Raw genomic sequence first — 27,730 nt, forward strand, 5'->3', positions numbered from 1 at the left:
TTTTTATACATTCCTAACACAATATACTGGTAGAGAAAAATTACCTTTATTAGTTAGGTAGGCATGGTTTCCAGGGCCATCACTGTTAGTAACAGCTGGTTGTAAAACAATAAAAAACAAAATATCTTATTTGTTAAGTACAAATGTCAAAAGAAAACTAAACTCTATTGGGGTGTTTAATACATGGAAAAGATCATTGTACTGTATGATCAGTGTGGTTACATTTATATCAGGATCATGTGTTGTAGTGTACAGATGTAGGATCTTAATTTAAGCCACTCATCAAATCAAATGTATTTCTCAAGTCCTTTTTACATCAGCAGATGTCACAAAGTGCTTATATAGAAACCTAGCCTAAAACCCCAAAGAAGAAGCCAGTTTGCTACAGAGGGAAACAATTCTGCAGAAAATGTGAATTACTATGTGGATTATAATTAATGAACATTTTTGTAGGGGCTGATACATCTTTTTGTAAGGCAAAATCAAGTCTGAAACTTCAAAGTGGGTGAAGCCCTTTTAAACCTAAAATACAGCATTGCAGGAAAGTTCTCTCGGAACAGGGTGATCAAATTAAGATCCTACATCTGTACAGTGTAGCAAAAAATGTGTTGCAATCAACAATCTCTCAGTTTCATTGTTTTCTCATTATTGAACACTACCCAAACTGCTCCGAGGGAGTCAAACATTTTGAGAGTACCTGACTTATGCGACATCTTGGTCTTGGCTGGAGATGTGAGAACACTGATGAGGCTACATAGTGCAGATCCTTTGCTATTTATATCTTGGACAGCAGAGCCTTTGGTTGTCCATTCCTCCATTAGAGCCTGAGAAGAGATCAATCAAACCAATAACATAGTTTACACAACGCCATCCAGAATAGGGCTGCAATTTTCATACCTGCATTGAGAGAACACTGAATGAGTATGTCTTGAGTGTTTATTGTGAGAGGCAGGGCCAAACAAAGGATATTTGGAGCGTTGCATCATCGAGACTAAAATGCATTTCATTTTAAATCTGTGCTTTTTCTCGTGACACAAATGATTCAATATGCCAATGTGTTATTAAGCATCGGGGGATTTGTGTTTTAATCTTTCATGTTTGACCTATTTTGTTATTGTTTGACACTCTCTTCTTGCCTCTAATAGTTTTTTTCAGTGACACACTAACAGTTCAAATCAGATTGGACGTTTTTCCCTGATGACTCCTATGTAAAACACTTCACATCAACATTGTATTACTTTGGCATGGAAACTACTGTGAAGTTAGGGAGGACAAAATAGTAATATATCGCTCCGCACTTCTCTGACTCCGTTACAAAACACATTTAGTGCCAAGCCTGTGATTTGAGACATGAGAACATAAGTTATTTAAACTTTTCTATCAAGGCCATTTGAAGAACAAGTTGCACATTCACCTGGTCCTTTGTAACTTAGCTATGCAGTTGTCCTTCTTTGCACTAAGAACCAGGGTAGAACCAACGATTTATATATACACTAGATGACTGACAGGGGACGCTGCGTGTCTCCATGTTGGCACTCTACCACATTGTAGAAGATATTAAGGAAGCTATAGAAATGCATTTATTAATGTATTTTATTCTATTACAGACACCTTAATGCATACTTTTAAATTATATTATGTGAGATAAACATCAAAATAAATAAAAGATTATATGAAACCATTTTCCTTAGAGTAATATTTTGAGATTACTAATGTTACTACAACAAAACAATGTTTAAATACAATGAATTTTGTCCTTGAAACATTTAATTGACATTTTAGAATTCCTGCTCCTAATGGGGAGTCCCAATAGGGTGGCTTCAAAGCATCTCAATGGCCAATACATGGCTTCAGCAATCCAGGGTTTGTGTACATCATTGGGTAGAACATACCATGTGTAAGTGAGGGAGCCTAGCTAATACAAGACTAGTCTGTCTGCTGACTTACATTGACTCTCTGCAGGTCCTTTCCTAGACTCTGCTCACTGCTGGTTGGCTGAACCACAGGGACTTTCTCTGTCGTCTCCTCCAGCCACGTCCTGAGAGCTCCGGCTGCAGCCCTGAAGTCTCCCAGCTGGTCCTGGCAGGAAGACACCTCCTCCTCTCTGTGTCAGGGAAGGGAGAAGACAACCACAGTCACATCACATTAAAGAGACATATCAAACATGCCAAAACAAGACTATCAACAGGCGAGAGAAAACAATCATGTGTGTCCTTTATCAAATGAGAAGTATCCCCACAGTAACCTACACATGAGGACCAGCATTTTGCTCTGCAACCGTCATCTTCACTTACTTCTCTTTCACAGTGTTTTTGAAGGCATTGAAGGTGTCGGAGAGTTTGTCCATCTTGCTCTGAATCTGGGCCTTGCTTCCCTCTGGACCCATATTGGCCAGCTCCTTTGACAGCATCTGCAGCATTTCCACATCCTTGGCATGTTCGGCCAACTCAGTGTTAGTATCCTACAGAAACATTCAAATAGTTAGAAGATCATTACTGAGCAGTGCGTGGTTGAACATGTGCCATTAAAGGGGCAATCTGCAGTTGTTACATCCATTTTTGGACTTAATGATATGTACCAAGTGATTCTTGAAGAATATAACTTAGAAATGCCTCATGAACTTAATTCAACTGTCGTACCACATCAGAACTCAAAATATCAGCTTGTTATACTGTAAACAATGTAAATGTAAACAAACACTATATATCCTCCAAACATGGTTAAAACTATCATTGTGATATCATGGATGGGTATTTTTTGCATCCATGGCCCTGTCTATGGGCTCCCGTGTGGTACAGAGGTGCATCTGAGTGCTAGAGGCATCACTACTTTTACTTAGCCTTTATTTAACTTGCCTAGTAAAATAAAGGTTCAATCAAATCAAATAGAGTGGTTGCATTTCTCCAGCCCCATCCCTCAGTTTTTTACCGAAACTGGGTCTTGTAGTCCACTTTGATAATTATTTCAACTGCTGATTGCCGCTTTAAATGAACATATATCCTTTTAGAAAATATGTTCTGCTGAAAACATGTTCAACGGATGAAACATATATGATGACTAGCTACCTGCATGAGCTGCGAGAGCTCGTTGACGTTTTTCCCTGGTCCGTCGGTTTCAGAGAGGGCCTGAGAGCGCTTGAGCACAAACTGCTGCACCTTCTCCGTTGTCTTCTCAAACTCCTCCACCTTGTCCTTCAGCTGCTCCAGCTGGCCCTGCTTGTGTTTGTGCTTGTCACAGGCGTCAGAGAAGCGCTGAGACAGGGCGTCCATTTTGGACTGCAGCAGAGCCGCTGCAGCGGGGTCAGCTGTCTCCACAAACGTCTTAACCTTGGCCTTCATGGCAGAGATGCTGCTCTGGCGACTGGAAATATCCTGCTCCAGAACCTGGAAGAGAAACACAATGGATGAATTACATTTTACAGCCATTCTAATGCTGTAAAAGTTTTTTATAGTTAAGGTTTCATCATCTGTAGAAGACAATGTAAAGACCACAGGAGGCTGTTGAGGGGAGGATAGTGCATAATGACTTGTATGAAGTGATTGGAATGGTATCGAACACAAGGAAACCATGTGTTTGATGTGTCGATACCATTCCATTCATTCCAACCGTTACTATGAGCCATTCCTCCCCAATTAAGGTGCAAACAGCCGCCTGTGGTAGATACAAATCCAGAATCAACTGTTGAGCAAAAATGCCCAGTCACATTAAGGTGAAGCTATGGTGATAATGATGTTCTGTCTATTTGACTGGCAGAAAACAGTTCTGCAAAGTGAATGTTTACAGTACATACTGCCTCTTTGCTGAGCACATCTCCAATGACTGCTGAGTCCAGAGGGACTTGTCCTTTCTCCTTCACACTCTCCTCTACTCCCTCCATCCAGCTCATCATCTCATCCAGGCCATCCTGGACACTCAGGGAGCGGGTCAGGGTGATCTGAAGCTTCTCATTACGATCACTCACTGACTTAGACAGGTTGTCATACCTCTCCACAATATCATCTAAGAGCAGAGTCAAAAGGCAATGGTTTTGGGTCAACGCTTGGCACTGGTAAAAGTTCATACCACTTTGGAATAACAATTCTTGAATTATGAGCAACTCAAGTCAGGGGTTTCACTGTTCTCTCTGTAAGACCTTCCAGCTAAGGTCATTCACATGGAAGAGATTACTGTATCATAAATATACAGCACATACAAAGAATACTTGAGAGTCGGCCAATAGCAATATGATTAGGAATAAGGTAAACAGACTTAACATTCCAATACTACTATTTCACTCCAACATTTCTGAATTGCTATTTCACAGTGCCAATGACAGTAACCACACATTGGCTATGGCACTATATTATCAAGTATTTCATTGTAAATATTCACTATATTGTCAAGTATTTCATTATAAACATTTCTCGAAATATCATTGGATGAGAATCCATACTTAGTCTGATCACTTACCTACTGTTTCATGGATATGGTCCTGATTGGTCAACAAGTCCCCCTGGGCGGTGACCAGAGAGTCAGCTGTTTTGCGGAGTGTCTCCACAGCAGTCTGACGACCAGTAGTCTGACCCTGCAGACCCTGACCATGACAAACGTAGACACAGAGGATCGATGACAGTCAACATGACAGTCAACATGTGTTACAGACAAGCCATACTGCTCCATATAGATATATAATTTAACTCCAGCTATACTATATCATTACAAAACATGCTGTAATTATACAGATTTAAAGCTAACTATTATATATAAGCATCTAAAAATGAATTGTGTCATTCAAGCACTCAAATACTGGAACTATACTACTGCAACTGTACATACAGTTTGCTGCACTGCTTCACACTCCGAGGGAAACATAGCATTGTTCTGACATGATTTTGTTACCAAAACCACAAGAGACACTTCTACATTCTTGAGTTTCAGGCGTCTCCAATCTCTCTATATCTCTGAGTCACTGCAATGCAACTCCCTAGAGAGATGTAATGAAACAAGACTCCCTCTCTCACTACATGACATACTTTCATTTGCAAGCTAGCTGAGCTGGACTCAATCAGAGTGTAGGTACATCATCTATTTCAGGATAATAGGCATTCTCTACGCCTCTGTCCAGTCCAACTCCAATCGTGAACCCCCTCACCCTCCACCCCTCCTCAAAGGCATACGCAAGCAAATGTACCCATGGCTAAGCTATTTGTGTCTTTGGACTGCTGGGAGGTTTGAATGTGGACCTATAAATAGCAGTGTTGTTTTAAAGTGAGTGGAAACACTGTATATGGAGAGGGGAGTCTGAAGTGGTGTAATGACCTCTGAACCCATTCAGTTCTCAGAGCCATCAGTGAGTAAACTGTTGTGTAAACAGCTATTCCTCCACTTGCCCTCCACCTCTGAGTCTGTTAGACTGTGTGTGATGTGTGTTGATAAAGGTCATACTGATTTGGTGAGTATTTTTAGAGTTTCGTCATGCCTTGGTGTCCTCCAGCTGCTTCTGTAGGGTTTGAGGGTCGGCAGCGATGGCCTCAGACTGCTGCCTTCTGGCGTCCTCTTCTGAGTTGTTGAGCCACTTCAGAAGACCAGCAGCCGAGTCCTCATACTTCTTGTACTTGTCCACCACGTCTCTGAGATTGTTGCCAAGATCATTGCACTGAAATAAATGAGTTGATATGTTGATTGCTATGGTAGTTACTAACTTTGAATGCATGGAGCATTGACCGCCTACTCTCTTATCAGCATCTAAAAAAGCAGGACAACAATTTAGTGTATAATGAAAGAGCATATAACCTGAATTATTTATTAGATGCAGGGTTACACAAAATCAACCTTTACTTCTCAATATGAGAGTGAACCAGTCTTGTTAAACAGAACAATAGCTCCCTTGTTTTCATTTTGTTCAAAGAGAAATGCTTCCCCCATGTGGTGTGAGTAGGTTATTACATTCCTTAAAAAAAATCCATTCAATCGGCCTGAGACGTGTTTCATTCAGTGTTTGATCTCACCCTCCTGATTTAAATAGGTAGGCCTCCTGGTGCTACCAAGGTGGTTCAGTGAACAACGTGCATGTGATCATTAACTAGGCTTTAGCTCAGAGGGCTAAAACAGTCTTACTAGTACTGGTAAAGAGTTTACCTGAGAGTGTAGGGCTTTGAAGCGACCAGCAGCTGAGTCCAGCTTCTCCTTCACAGCAGCACAGGTTGCAGTGGTATCCACCTCCAGCTGGGCATCTTTCCCACCAGGGTCCATGCGTCCGCAGGCCTTCGCCACGTCCAACACCTTCTGTCCTGAGATGGTGATGAACCGCAGGTCTCCCTTGTGGGAGATGACATCCTCAGAGAAGCTCTTCTGTCTCTGGAGCTTCTCTGTGAGGTCGTTGAGAGCTCCAGCAGGGGCTCCCAGCTCCTCCACCTCCCCCTCGGCCTGCTGCAGCCAGCCCTCAAACTCCTCACAGTCTCCCTGGAACTTCTTCAGCTCCTCCTGAACCTGGACCATCTGCTTCATCTGCTGTTCTGCCTGGGTAAGGGAAGAGTCGTACCGTCCTTTCAGCTCCTGGATGTCCCTCTGGAGCTTGTCCTTATCCGTGGGCGACAAGGCATGGGCCTGGTGGTCCAGCAGAGCCTGGGCTGACTGGGTGGCCATGATCAGCTCCTGTTGCTGGGATAAGATCTCCTGGTGACGAGCCTGGAAAGGCGAGAGAGAGTCCATTCAAATTCAAAAAGCTTTATTGTCAAAGTTACAGAACATAATACAGAAAATGATCACATGATAAACATCAACACTGAAATTTAACACACAAGACAAAATATGAATATCAAATGTAAAATAAAGTGGAAAAATCGCATTTCAGTACAAAAGTATTTTGTGTGATAATGTGACTAGAAAAGATGAAAGAGAAGGTCAATGCAGCTATTAGAAAAATGAACCTGTGTCATGTGTATCCATTAAATTTAAGTGACAACAAGCCACTAATCAAGCACCACCAGAGAGAATAGGTTAACTTACCTTGACTCTGTCATATTGCTTTTCCAGGTCCAATTCTGGGGTCTTCCCTGTGGCCTGTCCCTCAGTGTCGTTGTCTGTATTCTGGAAAGCGTTTCCATTGTTTCCATTGGGGTCATCATCCTCACCCAGAATGTTCTTGGCCGAGGTCTCCGAATGCAACGGCATGTTCCCGTTCTGTATGCCCATATGGTCTGTCTGTTTGCCCCCCATCACTTTCTCATTCCCCATGTTGTTGATCCAGTCCAGCAGACCCTCAATCTTGTTCTTGCTCTCCTCAAGCTGCTCAACCGCAGCCTCCTAAACAGGTAGAATATAGTGAGTTAAAGTATCTTTAAGTTATATGTTTAAATAGATGAGATCTATACATTTTGACATAGATATTTTAAGTAGGCAATCATCATGTCTTTAAGCGGATCCATCTTTTACTGTAAACTACCTACAATAGAAAGTTGAATTGTCACGATTCAGATCCAGACATATGGATAATGTTGAATTATGCAAAATACAATATGTTTTCCAACCTTCTCAGTCTCCTGTTTGATAGCAGTGGTCACAGACTTCTCCAGGTCTTTCCTTGACTCCTCGGCCCGTTGGTTGATAAGTTTGACCTTGCTCTTGGCGTCTTCCAGCTTGCTCTCGATGGCAATGATCTGATCTGGGGTCAGCTTAGACCGATTCTCATCCAGGAACTTCTTGGAGCTACTGATGACCTCATTCAAGGCACTGCCATTGGTCAAGATGTCTTTCTGCAAGGCCTGGACATTTAACAAACACAGATGCAGAAAACATAATAAAATAAATATTCATTTATAAATTAGTGAACCCATCAAACAAGATTCAGTATAATAGCGATACATTTGTAAAACAATGTGCATAACTGTTTATACCATGGTATTGTTGAATACTTGTTTCTGATTGGCTTGAAGGGCATTCTAGAACGTGCATTATTTCCCTATAACACACGCTATATTTTCACTGTAGAATTCAATGGCTATAGTTCATTCGTACATGTTCTATGTTTGAGCTGCTTTTGAAATGATTGGCAATGTTGAATTCCATTTTCATAACGGCAAGCTCGGGCTGATAGTGTTGTGAAACATTTTGTGAAACATTACAGCACAATTGAAAAATATATGGCAAATAGATATCAAAAGTGGATGGTCTTCAGCGATAGATGTGAAGGGTTGAGTGGAGCTGAATGTTGGGACTAAAAACAAACAAAAGAGAACTATTGTAAAATATACTATGTCTGTAAAATGTACAGTACCAGTCAAACAGTTGGACACACCTACTCATTCAATGATTTTTATTTATTTGTACTATTTTCTAGATTGAAAACTATGAAATAACACATGGAATCATGCAGCAACCAAAAAAAGAGTTCAACAAATCAAAATGTATTTTAGATGATAGATTCTTCAAAGTAGCCCACCTTTGCCTTGATGACAGCTCGAATCAAATCAAATGTTATAGGTCACATACACATGGTATCAGATGTTAATACGAGTGTAGCGAAAGGCTTGTGGTTCTAGTTCCAACAATGCAGTAATATCTAACAAGTCATCTAACAAATTCACAACAACTACCTTATACACACAAATGTAAAGGGATGAATAAGAATATGTACATATAAATATATGGATGAGCGATGGCCTTGCGGTATAGGCAAGATGCAGTAGATGGTATAGAATACAGTATATACATATGAGATGAGTAATATAATATGTAAACATTATTAAAGTGGCGTTATTTAAAGTGACTAGTGATACATTTATTAAGTCCATTTATTTAAGTGCCAGAGATTTGAGTCTGTATGTTGGCAGCAGCCTCTCTATGTTAGTGATGGCTGTTTAACAGTCTGATGGCCTTGAGATAGAAGCTGTTTTTCAGTCTCTCGGTCCCTGCTTTGATGCACCTGTACTGACCTTGCCTTCTGGATGATAGTGGGGTGAACAGACTTGGGTGGTTATTGTGCTTGATGATCTTTCTGGCCTTCCTGTGACATTGGGTGCTGTAGGTGTCCTGGAGGGAAGGTAGTTTGCCCCTGGTGATGCATTGTGCAGACCGCACTACCCTCTGGAGAGCCTTGCGGTTGAGGGGGGTGCAGTTGCTGTACCAGGCAGTGATATCGACCGACAGGATGCTCTCGATTGTGCATCTGTAAAAGTTTCTGAGTGTTTTAGGTGACAATCCAAATTTCTTCAGCCTCCTGAGGATGAAGAGGCGCTGCAGCTCCTTCACTATGCTGTCTGCGTGGCTGGACCATTTCAGTTTGTCCGTGATGTGTGCACCGAGGAACTTAAACTTTCCACCTTCTCCTCTGTCCCATTGATGTGGATGGGGGGTGCTCCCTCTGCTGTTTCCTGAAGTCCACAATCCTCTCCTTTGTTTTGTTGATGTTGAATGAGAGGTTATTTTCCTGAAATCACACTCCGAGGGCCCTTATCTCCTCCCTGTAGGCTGTCTTGTCAATGCTTTGCACACTCTTGGCATTATCTCAACCAGCTTCACCTGAAATACTTTTCCAGTCTTGAAGGAGTTCCTACATATGCTGAACACTTTTTGCCAGCTTTTCCTTTACTCTGCGGTCCAACTCATCCCAAACCATCTCAATTGGTTGAGGTTGGGTGATTGTGGAGGCCAGGTCATCTGATGCATCACTTCATCACTCTCCTTCTTGGTCAAATAGCCCTTACACAGCCTGGAGGTGTGTTGGGTCATGGTCCTTTTAAAAAACAAACGATAATCCTGTGGTTCATTGCCCCTAAGCTCAATTATATTCATTAATAACTTTAGTGAAGTGGGGAAACCTTTGTGATTTACAGCACCCTACTAGCGTGGAGGGACTGTAAGAAATACCTGGGCATTTCCTCCCAAATATGTTCTCACTCGCCTATAGTAGGCAGCCCAGACTTGCCAAAAGCCCTGAGGGATGCCAACTTTAATCTTTGGCATACTCTAGGAATCAGGACCTTTTCAGACCTATTTCATCAGAAAACCACTACACTGAAATCCTTTCAAGAGCTCTGGAGTGAATTCAATGTGCAAAGATCCCATTTTTATTTTATTTTATATCTTCAAATTAGACATGTAATTTCCTCATTTACTTCCAAGAGGAGGTTTAGAACTCAGTTGAATGAAGTTGAAACCCTTCTTGTCACAGCACAATCTCTTAATGGCAAAATATCTTACATCTATAGACTCCTTTCTGAGAAAGGAGGCTCCTCCTTTACTCCTTTGAAAATAATGTGGGAAAAGGACCTTGGTCTGACTATCAGTGATGAGTTATGGGCGGAGGTTTGCGACAGGGTATACTGCTCCTCTACTAATGTAAAAATGAAAGAATCTAATTACACATTTTTGTACACATTTTATTACACTCCTTTGAGACTCCATAGAATGAAAACAGACATGTCTCCTAACTGTAAAAGATGTACCTCTGAAAGTGGAACCTATATGCATGTATTTTGGAGCTGTAGAGAGATTGCCAGATTCTATACATACTGCTGCACAGAAAATACTAGATGTACAGTTTGATATGACCCCGTGTATCTATCTTCTTAATGCCCAGCAGGACTTTGTTTTTATGATAATCTTTGCTAAGAAATGTATTCTTCTATTGTGGGCCTCTAATACCTCTCCTACATTTAAAATGTGGATTGACCAGATTGTTAACTTTCTCCCTCTTGAAAAGCTCACTTATGACCTCCACAAGAGACAGCCCAAGTTTGATAGACTCTGGTCTCCACTAGTCAACTATATTTCAAATTGGACAGAGTGAATGGGGAGATACATTGTCTAAGGTGCTGTAAAATCTAAAAATGAATTATTTGCTCGTTGTCTCAGCGAAGTCTAGAAATAGCTAATAAGAACCTTGATAGTGCTGCTGCAATGTTTAATTTTTAATTGTTATTTGTGTGTATGTGTATGTACATGTATGTATGTATGTGTGTGTATATATATATATATATATAAAATAACTATTATTTATTATTATTATTATTTATTTTTTAAGCCTGTCACATCTGTAAATGTGGAATGTGTTGTGTTGGTTGATTTGAAAAACAAGAAAACTTAATAAAACTTTAAATTTAAAAAATAAACAAATGATAGTCCCACTAAGCGCAAACCAGATGGGATGGTGTATCGCTGCAGAATTCTGTGGTAGCCATGCTGGTTTCGTGCGCCTTGAATTCTAAAAAAATCACAGACAGTGTCACCAGCAAAGCACCCCCACACCATCACATCTCCTCCTCCTTGCTTCACGGTGGGAACCACACATGTGGAGATCATCCGTTTACCTACACCACGTCTCACAAAGATGTTGGTTGGAACCAAAAATCTCACATTTGGACTCATCAGACCAAAGGACAGATTTACAGCGGTCTTTCTTGGCCCAAGCAAGTCTCTACTTTTTATTGGTGTCCTTTTGTAGTGGTTTCTTTGCAGCAATTCGACCATGAAGGCCGGATTCACGCTGTCTCCTCTGAACAGTTGACGTTGAGATGTGTCTTCTGTGAAGCATTTATTTGGGCTGCAATTTCTGAGGTTGGTAACTCTAATGAACTAATCCTCTACAGCAGAGGAGAACCAGCTAGCGTGAGAGCCAGTTTCATAATAGCGCTTGCTGGTTTTTGCGACTGAACTTAAAGAAACTTTCAAAGTTCTTGAAATTTGACTGATTGACTGACCTTCATGTCTTAAAGTAATGATGGACTGTCATTTCTCTTTGATTATTTGAGCTGTTCTTGCCATAGTTTAGACTTGGTCTTTTACCAAATAGGGCTATCTTCTGTATACCACCCCAACCTAGTCACAACAGAACTGATTGGCTCAAAATAATTAAGAAGGAAAGAAATTCCACAAATGAACTTTTAACAAGGCACACCTGTTAATTAAAATACATTACAGATGACTATCTCATGTAGCTGGTTGAGAGAATATCAAGAGTGTGCAAAGCTGTCATCAATGCAAAGGGTGGCTATTTTGAAGAATCTCAAATATAAAATATATTTTGATTTGTTTAACACTTTTTTGGTTACTACATGATTCCATGTGTGTTATTTCATAGTTTTGATGCATTCACTATTATTCTACAATGTAGAAAAAATAGTACAAATAAAGAAAAACTGTAATGAGTCGGTGTGTCCAAACCTTTGACTGGTGGCCATGGTAAAACATGGATTATCAACTCGGGGCTCTATGAGTTCTCTGGAAAATAATGCACCTCCGTGGAAGGTCCGTTCCACTCAGCTAGCGCGTCGTGGAATTCACCTTCCACATTGTTCATTATTTTCCATAGAACGCATAGCCCCTCGACTTCGTCTCGGTCCTAACAACACCGTTCCAATATATCCTCCAAACACCGGCTTCTCTGGCATTATCACTTAAGTATCCGATAAAAAAGAAAAAAGACTGTAGCCGTACACTCTGAAGCTCAGATGCAATTGATTGACTAGTTAAGCAGCATGTTTTACTGAACCTGATGCTCTTGCTGCACATGCTGCAGGTCTTCCACACTCGCTGCTCCCTTGGTCTGCTGCTGGTGACCCATCAGACGGTTCTCTGTATTGGTCAGGTTGTCACACAGCTCCTGCAGCTTGTCTGAGAACACCTTCTGTTTCTCCTCCATGTACTGCACATATCAGAGATCAATGTTACTATGTTACACTCCACCCAACAGGTCTCAGTTTACACTACATGTTACGTACTAATCATACCGGACATTTATAGAAAGTCAACCCCCTAGGACAATGGTCTGAGTATGCTGTAAACATGCTAGCCACACAACAAGCCAGATTTCTGACTTGGTAAAGAAGGAGGACGGGTCCAGTAGACAGCAATAGGACATTCACAAGTGTGTTAGTGCTGACTGAGGTTGGTGGGGGAAAACGTCCCCCACTGACGATGCATTTTGTGTTTATCATCTGGTGTTTAGAGTTCAAAGGTGTCTTGAAGCCTGTGAAACGTGAACACGACCAGGAGAAAGGTTAGCGTTTGGCAGTGGTCAAGCAGTGATCTTTGTGTTGTTAAAAGACAAATGCAATAGAGTAATTTCTAATTAAAACACATTCAAAGCACATCATTCTAAATCTTACTTATTAATGAATTCTAGTGCCATACAATACTATGTTATAGATTTTCAGATATATAGATATTCAAAAATATATAGAAATACAATAATTAGTTTATATATCCATAAAATACATAAACAACCACACTTCACTCTCATGCTCACCTCACTTCATAGTTTTCTCAACAAACTGAAAGTGACTCTTTCCAAGGTGCAATGGCCCTAATTGTAAAATAGTCATTTGGATCCAAACCTTATGCTGACTCTCGTCCTCTCTGATCTCCAGATGACGTTCCAGGGTGCGTCTCTGTTTGGCCACCCTCTCCATCTGTTCCTTAAACGCCCTCTGGGTGGCGCTGAGAGATTTGAGGAGGTGCCTGCTCTGGGTCGGACTCAGGAACTGAGCATGCTCTGAGATAAAGTACTGGATGTCAAACGCAGTGTCCTCCAGATGTCTGTGGGTCCCTGACAGATTAGTCTCCATGCCCTAGAAACACAGATAGAGGAGGTCATGGATGTGGAAGGAATCAATCAACACAACTCATTGGATGTTTAAATGTAATGCATACATGCAATGTCTATTACAATATATTGTGCCGTTCAAGGGAAAAACAACAAACTTTTATTTATTTTCATCCAAATAACCTTCAAATACTGTGCTTGACAACTCTAGGTGAATAAGGAACATGGAGAATAAGGTATTAAAATATACCTTGTTCTTTTGGATCATGTCTTTCACTGTGTCCACGTCAGATGTGCTCAGGATGTCGAGGTTGCAGGCCATCTCAGCGTTGTCATGAATACAGCCGGATAGTCTGTCAAGGGTACTGAGGAGATCCTGGTATGTTGACTTCAACTGGGCCTGAAAAACACAATGAAGACTCACTGTATTTACGTCGTATTTACTGCATTTCAGTAACACAACTTCCTACAGATGTAGGATCTTAATTTGATCACCCTGTTGCAGGAGAACTTTCCTGCAATGCAGGAAATTTAAAACTTGTAGTATATTTGAGGTTTACAAAGGCTTCTGGTTGAAAAATGTATCAACCACCTCAAAAATATCCATTAACTATAATCTACAAAATAATTTCCTGTTGCTGCATGATTATTTTCCTGCTGTAGCAAACTAGCTCAAACTAAGATCCTACATGTGTATATCTAAACAATGAGAAACAAACACTGACCTTTCCTGTATCAATAGCCTGCCTTAGAACATAATTATTTTCTGCAGACATCTGGCAAACGTCTGCAAAAACTGGCTGCAACTCTCGAAAGGCTGAAGCCAGATCTTGGTGGATATGCGTGGGAACAAGCTCACTGGCAGACTTTAACAGCTGCTTGGCTATGTCCAGATCTCTGGTCAGAAAGCCAGCCAGTGTAGAGAGATGTGCTTCCAACGACTAGAAAAAGAGTGAATTTAGTCAGAAAATAGGAAAGTGACGTAAGAAGTGGGTGAATATTGAGACAGATGCTCAATGCAAGGAGGAGAAACTTAGAAACAGAAATAAAGAGAGAAATTGAAGTGGCTAGAAAGTACCTGTAGGTTGCATATTCTTTCACTGAGGGAGAGTTCTGATTGTGTATTCAAGCATACAGCTGAAGTCAGAAGTTTACATACACCTTAGCCAACTACATTTAAACACAGGTTTTCACAATTCCTGACATTTAATCCTAGTAAAAATTCCCTGTCTTAGATCAGTTAGGATCACCACTTTATTTCAAATATGTCAAATGTCAGAATAATAGTAGAGAGAATGATTTATTTCAGCTTTTATTTCTTTCATCACATTCCCAGTGGGTGAAAAATTCACACACATTCAATTAGTATTTGGTAGCATTGCCTTTAAATTGTTTAACTTGGGTCGAACGTTTCAGGTAGCCTTCCACAAGCTTCCCACAATAAGTTGGGTGAATTTTGGCCCATTCCTCCTGACAGAGCTGGTGTAACTGAGTCAGGTTTGTAGGCCTCCTTGCTCAAACACGCTTTTTCAGTTCTGCCCACACATTTTCTATAGGATTGAGGTCAGGGCTTTGTGATGGCCACCCCCGTGCCACCCCCGTGCTTCACGGTTGGGATGATGTTCTTCGGCTTGCAAGCCTCCCCCTTTTTCCTCCAAACATAACAATGGTCATTATGGCCAAACAGATCTATTTTTTTTCATCAGGCCAGAGGACTTTGATCTTTGTCCCCATGTGCAGTTACAAACCGTAGTCTGTTTTTTATGGTGGTTTTGGAGCAGTGGCTTCTTTTGTGCTGACCGGCCTTTCAGGTTATGCCGATATTTGACTCGTTTTACTGTGGATAAAGATACTTTTGTACCTGTTTCCTCCAGCATCTTCATAAGGTCCTTTGCTGTTGTTCTGGGATTGACTTGCACTTTTCGCACCAAAGTACGTTCATCTCTAGGAGACAGAATGCATCTCCTTCCTGAGCGGTATATGATGGCTGTGTGGTCTCATGGTGTTTATACTTGCGTACTATTGTTTGTACAGATGAACATGGTACCTTCAGGTGTTTGGAAATTGCTCCCAAGAATGAACCAGACTTGTGGAGGTCCACAATTATTTTCTGAGGTCTTGGCTGATTTATTTTCATTTTCCTATGATGTCAAGCAAAGAGGCAGTGAGTTTGAAGGTAGGTCTTGAAATACGTCTACAGGTACACCTCCAATTGACTCAAATGATGTCAATTAGCCTATCAGAAGCTTCTAAAGCCATGACATAATTTTCTGGAATTTTCCAAGCTGTTTAAAGGCACAGTCAACTTAATGTATGTAAACTTCTGACCCACTGGAATTGTGATACAGTGAATTATAAGTGAAATAATTTGTCTGTAAACAATTGTTGGAAAAATTGCACAAAGTAGATGTCCTAACCGACTTGCCAAAACTATAGTTTGTTAACAAGAAATGTGTGGAGTGGTTGAAAAACAAGTTTTAATGACTCCAACCTAAGTGTATGTAAACTTACGACTTCAACTGTATGTATAGTATTTTTGCTAAACTTTTATTACATTGTGTATGTGATAACAAACCTGAGATTCATCCAGATGACTGTGCAGCTCCTCCATATTGTTACTCAGAGAGCCCTGCTGGGATGACAGGACATTCATGATCTCCTCTAGAACATCTGCATGATCCTGAAGTCTGCCAACACACTCTAGATAATCCTGGGTGGAGAACTGTTCCTGGAAATACATCATATTCATGAATAATACATAATCAATACATAATATGTCATATAAATTAAGAATAGTTATTTTCTAGGCATTTATATGTGTTTCGAACATTAACTTACCCTGACTTTAGATTGAACTGCTTCAGCATTGCCTGTGTCTGAAATGGTTTCAACCTCTGTAGATTGACATAGGTCAGGAGCTTCCATTGGATCTGCCACGGCACCTTCAACCTCATCTGATGAGCCCTCCTCCTGGAGGATCTCCAGGTTGTGTGGCCTGTCCTCGTGAGGAGCACCGCCCAGAATACTGCTCAAGGTTTCTATCACATCTCTGAGCATGGCAGGGTCTTGGCTTGAGGATACACTTTGAAGAACCTGCAGAAGCCGAGACTGAATCTGGGTCACATCAGATGGAGGGGTTTCTTCATGGAGGGGTTCCCCTTCCTCTTCCGCCGGACTAGTTTTACCTGAACGGAGAGGCTCCTGCCTCAACAGATCTCTGAGGAGATCTGGGCTACTACTTATCATAAGCCCAGGCGCTGCATCTGTCTCCTCACCAAAACCTCTTCCATGGGACTGTGGATTGTCCTGTATCAGGTTGATGATGTCCTCCACTGCTTGGGTCTCAGCTTTTTGCAAGTCATCGACATCTGCCCCCTCCACTCTCATTCTCATCAGCTCATCTAAACCAGTCCTTAGAGCAGTGTAGGTCGCCAACGCAGGTGGTGGGACACTATCATGTGTCATGGAGTCTGGTGGAACATCAACAGTCATCAGATGGGGATGATTCCCATCAGCACCACATTGATTCTGTCTACATGTGAGTTCTGATCCGAGGCCAGGCTTTACCGGATGCTCTGAGGTCATTTCTGACGTTGAGGGTGTATTGGAGTGAGAGTCTGGTTGAGCATTAGTGGCCATCGGCTGGGGATGATTATCAACAGAACCACATTCATCTTGTTTACCATCTGATCTCATACCTGGCTTTTTTGCCTTTGATGGATTCCCTGGGGTAATTTTTGATGCTGACAACGAACTTGTATCGTTGCTACTTGTCTGTCCTGTCTGTGATGTCGCTTGATCAGTAATCTGTGAGAGACCATCATCAGATGAGCCTTCTTGTCTCCCTGGTTTGCTGTCACCACTCCTGCTTGATTCAACCCTGTCATTAGCTTTAGCTTCAACATTAGCGTTTGAATTTGGCAGGCGTTTATCAGTCAACGTCGGATCAGGGGTGATTTTGCTAGATATCTCTTTAATGGGAGCAGTTTCTAACTGCTCTTGATCACCTATATCGTAGCTGTCTTTATTGTCACTGCCTGACTTTATGCTCTGTACACTGGATACAATAGTGAAATCAGATAAGTTTGTCAACTGCACTGGAGTCTTTTTCTGAACGGTGGGGTTACTATGACTATGCCCGTTTTGAGAGGATGTGGGCTCGATTTCGCCACCAACATCCCTCTCTGACTTCACTAGAGGTCGCTGAGGTGGCACAGTGTTAAACGATGAAACTCCATCACTATTTATTACAGTTTTATCCCCACTGACACCCACATCTCCGGACACTGTGCTTGTTACAACGGCAGACAAATCTCTTGGTGATGATCTGATATCTATTCTCCGGTCTGACTCCTTGACTAGCTGGCTGGCTGGCGGCTGAACAGTGTTCTCCATTTTCCTTTCATCAGACAACAGATCACTATGTGATGAGCAGGACACGCCTGAGTCACTCTGAACAGGACTAACAGTCTGGTCCCTCACTATCTCACGGTATCCTGCTCCCAGCTGCCCATCATCCGGAGTGAAGCCCACCGCCTCGCAGGACATATCAGTGTCTCTCCTCGGAGAACTGCTACCGTCTTCCTCTGTCTGTCTCAATTCCTCAGTCTGGCGCTGAGGTGCTCCACTATCTCCAGTATCGCTCAAACTGAGAGAGTTTGATCTGTTTGACAAAATGTTGTTTTGGATGGAATTTCTAGACCCAGGGACAATGTCTGACAGTGGACTAGTGGGGGAATGTGGGGCACTATCTTCCCTTAATGAAGATGTTGTTTCAAGTTGATGGATGACACGTCCCTCTGTTACCTGATCTGACAGGATAGGTGATATGATCTGTCTACATACAGGCCCATGACTAATGGTGAATGAAGGTAGTAAGGACTTCTGGGAATCGCAGTTCTGTTCTCTGCTTCCTTCTGCGTACAAATCTTCCTGTGCATGTCCATCCCTATTCTCTATCCATTCATCAGAGTCATCAAGAACCAAAACCTTAGCCTCATCGTTGTCTATGAGGCCCAGACTCTGGGAATATGACATGCTGTGAGTACAGTGTCTATCGGGGTGGATGATTGCTTTGTGTACTGGGTCTGAGTGAAGGATCTTTTCAGCCAAATCATCATCAATCATCGCTGAATCTAGTGCTTCTCTCACACTAATAGTACATCCAGATTTGGGGTCATGTACACCACCCAACATGCTGTGCTGTTCCATAATCTGCAGGGCTATCTGGGAGGATATGGAGCTTTTAGACACAACTTCTTTCAGGGTTGCCACTGTGCTTCTCTCTTCCTCTAACACATCTCCCTTGTGGAGCTGCAATGCCGACACCTCTAACACCGTCTCCTCATCCACAAGGCCCTTATCAAAAGGTGAGTCAAGATCACAGCGTTTCTCAGAAATTATATTCAAAATGCCACCCTCTTCAACTTGGGGTCTGAGAAGGTGGGTCGCAAGTCCTCTCTCATCTGTATTGTCCCACACTACTTCTTCAGTGCATGGAAACGCCGTAGTTGTGTCAAGGGTGTCTCTCAATACAGTGGCCAATAGCGATGACTCAAAGTTGGTGTCCTTGTCTGTCTCACAGCCAGGTGTCACTGGATATGTGGGACGTTGTGGGGAACCTTGTGCAACTGAGGCCAAGGGCAGACCTGTGTCTTTCCCTGAGCAAAAAGTAGAGCTTTTCAGTACTGTTTGTGTGGCTGAACTTCCATTGAAAGTCCCTTTAGGATGATTATCTGAAGCAATATCTGTTTCTGAATCCATTTTAAATGGTGTTGGGCTTGTGCTCATTGTGTTGGTTTGAAATATTCTGTCAGACACAACCCCCATTTCAAAGGAAGGCTTCCTGGTATTTTTTTCAGAGTCAATAGATATGGGTGATTCGTCTCTGAAACTGTGTGCTACCTCCATTTTGGAATGTTGTGCATTGTTTTCAGAGCTAGAATATTCCTTTTGTGCTGGCATCCTTTTGGAATCTGGTGCAGCTGAGGGGAAACTCCTGTCTGTGTCGTTCACAGAGCACAATAGTGGGTGGGTTGACCTTTCCAAAATGATTTGTGTGGCTGACCCTTCATTGAAAGTGAAAGCCTCTTGTGGTTGATTATCTGAAGTTATATGTGACGTTTCTACATCAATTTCAAAGGGTACTATATTTGTGTTGTTTATCTTCTTCTTCTTCAAACCAATTGCTTCAGAATCAGACTGCTGGATAGTCTTTTCAGAATCAACTGTGCAGAATCTAGGAGTTGAGCTTTCCAAAATGGTTTGTGTGGCTGAACCTCCATTGTCTGTATCTTTTGGTTGATTATCTGAATAAGTTTCCGAGGTGACTAAATCAATTTCAGTTAGCACTGGGCTAATACTGGTATTTTTACAAGAGCTAACCTCTACAGATGCTTCCTCTGTGAGGCCTTTTGCCACCACCTTTTTAGAATCCTTGGCACCTGATGTCATGTGCATGTCTGTGTCATTCACGAAGCACAATCTAGGAGGAGCTGAGCTTTCCAAAACAGTTTCTGAAGCTGAAACTCCATTGACGGTCTCTTGCGGTTGATAATCTGAAGGTATTTCTGAAGTTTCTACACCAATTTCAAATGATGATGGGTTTGTACTGTGTCTGGTCTTTTGATAGGTGCTATTAGACAAAACGTTGTCTTTAGAATCAGGTTGTCTGGCATTCTTTTCAGAATGAACAGCTACAGATGCTTTGTCTGTGACGCGTTGTGCTAGCGAGCTAATGTCTTTGCCACTCACTGAGCATGATTTAGTACGGGTTGAGCTTTCCGACATGGCTTGTGTGGCTGATTCTCCTATTGATTGATTATATAAAGCTTTATCTGAGGTTTCTAAACCAATTTCAAAGGGTGATGGGCCATCAGACAAAACAGAATCATGCTGTCTGGTATTCTTAACAGAGCTATGAAACTTCTCTGTGAAATCGTGTGCTATCATCATTTTGCAATCCAGTGCACCTGAGGGCAAGCTCATGTCTGTGGAAGGAGTTTGTGTGGCTGAACTTCCAGTGAAAGTCTCTTTTGATTGATTATCTGAGGATTCTACATCAATTCCAATGGGTGCTTGACTTATACTGCTTGTGTTCTTTTGATAGATGCTAATGTCAGAATCAGGCAGTGTGGTATTGTTTACACAGTCAATAGCTGAAGGAAAATCCTCTGTTCCATCATGTGCTACCACCTTTACCACATTATTAGAAAATGCTTGATTGTCAGATTGCTTATAATCTGACTCCTCCTCCTTGAAAAAATTTGAAGCATGATGGTCTTTCATTGTTCCATCTGTTTCCTCGTTAATGTGCAAATATCCAAAATCCTCAGTATTGCTATCAAAGGACATCTCTGAATCTTCAGAAATGTCTTCTTTCAATGAAATGTCCTCAAAAGTGGCATTACCCGGTCCAGTGTTGCATACCTGGTTTTCAGTTGTCTCTACTGAAATGTCAACTAAAAGTTCTGCCATTTTAGTCAACTGTCCATCGAATATTAAAAGCCTTTGTCCTGATTTTGGATCCATGTAACTATTCATTGTGAGGTATGAGATAAATAACTGTTGTGCCTCGATGGAAGATGGGGTATTTATGTTCTCATAATCAATCTCATTATCATCTGTACTGAGATGGGATCCTCCAATCTGAAGCTCTCTCAACATCAGCCAGTTAGAAAATCTGTCATTAAGGTCATCAACATCAGGAAAAACATCTGGTATTTCAATGGTTTTCAATACCTCTGCTGTGTGTACATCAATGAAACCATTTTGAGTAGCAGAGTTAATATCCACTACCTCTGAGTATTCTGGTATGTAAAGGGATGCTATTTTCTGTCTATTGCTGAGCAGTTTGAATGCAAGCTCACTGGTGATGATTTCGTGCCGCAGAGAGGTGGAAACTGTCAAGATTTCACCAGAGTGAGGCCATAAAAGTCCCATGAGCCCCTTCTGTTTCTCCAGCACCAAGAGTGCACTGCTAAAGCTCATCAAATCACACTGAACAGCCTCATCTACCGTTAGCCTTTTGCCATTCTGAGGGTTCACTATGCCTCCATTTTGGGCCTGCTGGCTCAGTATCCCACTGGCAGTGTCTTGATCGATCAAGCCCTCTGACAGGGCTTGCTCTACGGTGAGCTTACGGCCTGTTTTGGGGTCGGTGATACCGCCTGCAAACAGCTGAGCACCCAGCAGCCTCAACGTGGTCTCTCTGTCAATCAACCCCTCATGAACCGCCCTAAGTACACTCATCTCCCTTCCGGATGTCAACTCTATGCTCCCATTGTGGCTCTTCTTCACCGGCAGCAGTCGCAGTCCAGTTTCCTCATCAACCACACTCCTCTGCACCAGCTGGGTGAGCGAGACCTTCTCTGCCGTGCCGGGGTTGATCAGGTCCTTCCATGTGTTCTGTCTGTCCAGGAGCTTGACATACAGAGGTGCGGGGATCAGGCCAAACTGAAAGGCCCTCTCCAGGGTCAGTACATCACCTGTGTAGGACACCCTCAACCCACCTGTAGCCAGCTGGATCTCTATAACCTTCATGGCGAGGCGCTCAGAGACGGCCCCCTCTCTAAGAGCTGCCATCACAGGGAGAGGTTCTGAAGAGAACGGAGGGCTCAGGATGCTCCGATTGGCTTCGTTGAGCTCTCCGAGCTGCTTCCAGGTGGCCTCGTCAATGAGGTTGTGATGGTAAGCTTCGTCCAGCTCCAGACACATCCTGAACTGAGGCAGAACGAGGCCAGAGGTGATGAGCTGCGCCTCCAGGAGACTGAGCCCAGTGGTATGGTCGATCATGCCGCTCTGGACAGAGCTAAACACAGAGTAGACCTCTATACTTCCCACTTCGAGAATGCCTTCAATGGTCTGAAACTCCTGTGGAAACATTAATTAAGCATTATGAGTAGACATATTCTCCATCAAATTTCAAAATCCAAAATGTTATGACAAAAATCGTATTGTTTATTTATAATTGATATTATTGTTGAGAAATTGCCAGACTAATTAATTTCACAGTGTATTCTAAAGCAAGGTGAAACATGTACTCACCCCTCAGACAGGCATTTGAATGTTAACAGTTCATACGCAACAGTGCAAGGCTGTGTCAGTGTGATTCAACAGCAAGAAGAAGTGGATACACTAAAAGCTGGCATGCATCTGTGAACAGAATATTCACTATCTTGCAAAACAAAAGAGCAAGTTAGACACGACACATCAAGGCTGTTATATTTGGTTGTTGGTGACCACCTGTAAGAATGAAAAGGAGATCAGCAAAGCTTGGTTTCAATGATGTCTGTGAAAAGTCATAATGAGCCTGGGTGACATGAAACACTAATATGCTCCCAGACCTAGAAGCAAGCTTACAGCATACTCAGTTTCAAAAAACTAATTTCCCTACTCTTGACAAATCTACTTTCCCTCACTTTGTTCACAAGTAAATACAGTGGTTTTAAGATGACAATGAATGTAGCACAAGAGAAAACCATGCTAGAGCCCATATAGGAAACAGGGTTAGTCATGCAGTTGAACAGTAGATGGCATTGTTTGTGCATCATTTCTCACACCACACTGTAAACGCCAATCCAGTGTTTCAGAAGCCCTGTTTATACCTGCCGTTAACATGTGTCCTACGTCCTAAGCTTGTCCTGATCTTGTCTGTTTACACTTATAAGATCTAATTACAATCATATATAAAAATGTAGGCAGAACATGGACAAGATCAGGACAAAGGTAGCATGTTATAACCAGGTATAAACAGGGCTAGAGATGAAGTCCAGTATCTAACCTGCTCGGCAGATGGTGTCTGATCAGAACACTGCTGGGTGAGATCACTGTAGGCTTGATGGAGGGATTTCAGCTGCTCCTTTGCTTCCAGCTTCTCTTCCTCGGTCATTCTGCAAATCAGGACATCAGAGACATTTAAGTTCTCTTATCATTATCATATCATTCAATAATTTAAGGCATATGAAATATTGCATTATTTACAGTGCACAGAGGCATGTACAAAAGTCAGCCTTAAAAACCTCTAATATATGTAATGATAATTCAACTCACTTATCACTGTGTTTACTTAGCATAAGCTGTGTAGTCCTCAGAGCTTCTGCAATTTTCTCTTTTTGTGTTACCATCTCTTCCATTGAAACCTGAAATAACAATGGGTATACCTTATGAATACATCTTACTGATGTTGACTCTCATCCCTTGATATGCCAATTTGTAGCATAATATTACTCACAGTAATATACACTGACGTTTCACAAAACGTATTTAATTGGGTTTTGTGCTGTATATTCAACTCAGATATCCACTTCCTGATTTTCATTCATTGGATTTGCACATACATGTTTCTTTGACTTGTTATCATATCTCTTAAAAAACCTAAGTGGGAGGAGTTTGTCCTGACTACGTGAACCTGACCAGGAGAAACTAGGTCATAGCAAGTCAGACGAGAGCCATGACTTTTTCCTGGCCAGGCCAAAAAGAAAATGTACCCTGATCAAAATACGATCATTTTCTCAGAGTAACTGTGCATCCACTATGTATTGCTTTTCAATGTAAAGTTCATTGAATGAAATGAAGCAGAAAAATGACTTTTCATTTGAATCCATAAAAAAAAAAATGTTATGCTGCAAAATGTTCAGTACATTTTTAAGGAGTAGGGTGTGTTTGTAATCACGTTATATGGAAATGCAGGAATGCTTGTGCAACTGTGTCACCGTTGGCTCTATTATTATGGTTATAACTACAGGAGGGTGAGGAATCACAAGGATGGCAGAGACCAGGGAATAATGATTCAAACTTGGGTCAAATTCATATTCAAATTTCAAAATTCAAATTTCTGCTCATTGGAATTGATCAACTTTTATTTGTAATAGGGTAAATATGTAATAAGAGACTATTAAAAGCATTGTGTTTATTAGAACTATGCACATACAGTAACAGTGAAAGGTTGTGTGACTTTTTGCTCTTTATTGCATATTCTTGAGCTTGAGCACGGCCATTAGTATATAAAATACACACAGAATTGTGGGCATGATGATATGCTGTATACAACTACAATATGTGTACAACAACAAGATAGGAGATGAAACTGTGAAGTACATACGTAGGATCTTAATTTGATCAGTCTTTTGTTGCTGAGAATTTTCCTGCACAGCAGGAAATTAAAACTTGTAGTGTATTTAAGCTTTTAAAAGGCTTCTAAAGTGTGTAGTTTCCACTTTAAAATGCTGAACTTGGGCCTCACAATTGGTGCAGTGGTCTAAAGCACTGCATCGCAACGCTAGCTGTGCCACTAGAGATTCTGGGTTCGAGTCCAGGCTCAGTCGCAGCCGGCCGCGACCGGGAGACCCATAGGGAAGCATACAATTGGCCCAGTGTGGTTAGGTGAGGGTTTGGCTGGCAGGGATGTCCTTGTCCCATTGCGCACTAGTGATTCCTGTGGCGGGCTGGGTGCACTGCATGCTGACAGTCGCCAGGTGTACGGTGTTTCCTCCGACACATTGGTGCGGCTGGCTTCTGGGTTAAGTGGGTGTTGTTTCTTGAAGCATTGTGGCTTGATTGTGTTTCGGGGGACGCAGGGCTGTCAGACTTCGCCTCTCCCGAGTCCGTACGGTGAGACAAGACTGTAACTACCAATTGGAACCCAAAATGCCTAACTTGATTTTCCCTAACAAAAAAAATGTATCAATCCCAACAAAATAGTCTATTAATTATAATCCAATTCACATTTCCTGTTGCTGCAGGATTATTTTCCTGCTATAGCAAACAGGCTCAAATGAATGTCCTACATCAGTAACAGTAAATGCATGTTTGCACACAGTATTTACCTGAGGCTTAATAGAGGCCTCTGTGCTGGCTTTACCATCTTTGTTCTGGCCCGGTTTCACACTGGACATCCAATTCAATAGCTTGCTTACTTTATCACCATGCTCTTTCTTCTCCTCATCAACAGATCTCTAAGATTTGAGGGAAGAATTTCAAAAAGGCTGTTAGGGTCAGAGTTGGTCTTGTATGAAAACAGGAAATGGGGTTCTGCAGACATTGAACAACAGAGAAACCTCTAGGGAGAACCCCAGGCCATTTTTCTGACCTCTATTTGGACCATGGGGGATGCAAAATTCCAGAAATGTTCAATAAATTCCCTGGTTTTCCCAAAATCCCAGTTGGAGGTCTTCCGGAATCAGGAGAGAATAAGCAGGAAATCTGTCATTCTCAAAAAGGATTTCTGGAAAACCAGGAAATGCATTGCAAGTTCACGGAATTGTGCAACCCTACTTACAACTCACAAATCCGGGTTTGATTGATGACGTTTATTGCCATGTGGATCATGACGTTTATGTTTTATGACAGACAGTAAAAGCATTTAATTGTTTATTCATTGACGTTAAATGTGTCTAAAAGAAAAAGACAGGTACATAACATAAACATATTAAAATATCAAATTGAACAATTTCACCAGTTTACACATCATGCTAAAAGCAATTATTCATGTCTGACTTAATCAACTCCATATTGGTAATTATATTAACATTCATATTACTCCAAGTCAAAGAAAATGAACATGTAATGAATGATTATTATTTTAAGGGTAGGAAATACTAGATTTTATTCATTTCAGTGAACATTTTATTGAGTCAGGCTTTGCTTTATCAATCAAATATTCAGTTTTCCCTATTTACAAACCATGGAAAATCAAATACTGTTCACTCAAATGTGGTGATAGTTCCAAATATATTGGAAAGGCGGCTTAGCCCCGACACTAAGAGCCTTTGTTGCCTCCAGTAGCCTGAGCCCAGTGTGACCGTCATAGACACCCTTTAACAGAGCATCCATGAAAGACATTTTCCTCTTCGTCTTTGGGCAGGTGAGGCTTTTAGGGTGAGACTTCTCATCTTTCAGGAATGAGGCAGTGGCTTTGTCAACCAGGCTACTCTGAACAGCCTCATCCAGTGAGATTCTATCATGGGTCTCTGGGTTGATCAGTCCTCCAGTCAGGACTTGGAATTCCAGGCATCGAAGGCCCATGTCTTTGGGGAACAGATTCTCCTGAATAGCCTGAGCTACACTCAAGGTCTTTGCTGTCTGGGGATGGATGATGCCATAGTAGGCTTGCTCGGACTGTTGAAGCTGGCGGGCAAATGTCTCGTCCAAGAGACCTCTACGCAGAGCTTCGGTGACTGGGGCTTTCTCCCCAGAAGCAGGATCACAGATTCCCCCGGTGCAAGCTTGGGCCTCCAGCAGCCTCAGCGCAGTGAGTCTATCGATTAGGTTCTGCTGATGTCCCTGAAGAATGGTCACCCTCCTCTTCTGAGTGACATCCCACAGACCAGCCACCGGACTGTTAGCGTCCTGAACAACGACCATCCTGGAAAGGATAAGGTCTGCCAGCTCGTAGATGCTGATGAGGCCACTCCGATAGCTTACCAGTTCTGCAATTTCAAGGAACTTTAGATCTAGGGCAGTTTCGATGCAAAGCTGCCGTCCACTTTTGAGATCTGTGATGATGTGTAAATGGCTTCCGTTGACATCGACAGTGGACTTTTCCTGCCACTCACTGTCCTGCTGAGAGAGAAAAAGATAGGTTCGCTTATCTATGTGGTTGCCCTTAAAGGCTTGATATGGGGACCTTTCCAGACCAAGAGCACTGTTGATGACTGATAATCTGTGAGAACTAGAAAAGGAAAAACTGGAGAGATTCTTCTCACCAAAAGGTAGGAGATAGACACCACCATCTGTGTCATACAGACACTTTTTCAACAGTTCACAGTAGTAGGTCTTCTGTCCTGAATCAGGGTTGTGGAAGCCCTTGGGGTTGCTGACCGGGTCATAGAGATTCTGTAGGGTAGCTTTGTTCAAGAGACCCTGATCAACTGCCACATTAACGGGCACCCTAACACCAAGAACTGGGTGAACTAATCCTCCAGTTGCTATCTGGGCCTCAATGATCTTCTTCCCTTTGTGCCTGTCGACAATCCTTTCCTCCATGGCCTGATATACAGACAGTGTTTTAGTGCCGTGGACATAGCCAGTGGCTGCCTTTTCGGCATCCATGAGTTTGTCTTTCAAATTTAACCCAACAATGCCCATCTCCAAAGCAGCTTGAACCGAGAGGGTTTGTCCAGTTGAAGGATCGATAATACAGCCAGTTGCAGCCTGTGCTTCCATATACTCAATAGCATACGTCTTAGCTAAAAGGCCTTGATCTGCAGC

The 27,730-nt window shown here is 42.0% G+C and overlaps 1 protein-coding gene across 1 annotated transcript in view; it reads right to left on the bottom strand.

The window, feature by feature from the left end:
• The window catches only part of LOC135523470 (dystonin-like), a 210,139-nt gene that overhangs the window by 56,943 nt on the left and 125,466 nt on the right, over window positions 1-27,730 (bottom strand). Inside the window, exons 36-55 of the mRNA XM_064950162.1 lie at window positions 25,348-25,476; window positions 23,573-23,661; window positions 23,304-23,412; window positions 16,361-22,393; window positions 16,098-16,250; window positions 14,248-14,463; window positions 13,773-13,922; window positions 13,314-13,547; window positions 12,470-12,622; window positions 7,509-7,742; window positions 6,988-7,284; window positions 6,118-6,666; window positions 5,459-5,635; window positions 4,450-4,573; window positions 3,791-3,999; window positions 3,066-3,383; window positions 2,295-2,461; window positions 1,948-2,104; window positions 698-824; window positions 45-95 (exon numbers count right to left, since the gene is read on the bottom strand). Of these exons, the coding sequence (XP_064806234.1) occupies window positions 45-95; window positions 698-824; window positions 1,948-2,104; window positions 2,295-2,461; window positions 3,066-3,383; window positions 3,791-3,999; window positions 4,450-4,573; window positions 5,459-5,635; window positions 6,118-6,666; window positions 6,988-7,284; window positions 7,509-7,742; window positions 12,470-12,622; window positions 13,314-13,547; window positions 13,773-13,922; window positions 14,248-14,463; window positions 16,098-16,250; window positions 16,361-22,393; window positions 23,304-23,412; window positions 23,573-23,661; window positions 25,348-25,476 (9,676 nt within the window). The remainder of the gene's footprint in view (window positions 1-44; window positions 96-697; window positions 825-1,947; window positions 2,105-2,294; window positions 2,462-3,065; window positions 3,384-3,790; window positions 4,000-4,449; window positions 4,574-5,458; window positions 5,636-6,117; window positions 6,667-6,987; window positions 7,285-7,508; window positions 7,743-12,469; window positions 12,623-13,313; window positions 13,548-13,772; window positions 13,923-14,247; window positions 14,464-16,097; window positions 16,251-16,360; window positions 22,394-23,303; window positions 23,413-23,572; window positions 23,662-25,347; window positions 25,477-27,730) is intronic.

Source organism: Oncorhynchus masou, chromosome 31 (genome assembly GCF_036934945.1).
Source record: "Oncorhynchus masou masou isolate Uvic2021 chromosome 31, UVic_Omas_1.1, whole genome shotgun sequence".
In the NCBI taxonomy this organism is placed as follows: domain Eukaryota; kingdom Metazoa; phylum Chordata; class Actinopteri; order Salmoniformes; family Salmonidae; genus Oncorhynchus; species Oncorhynchus masou.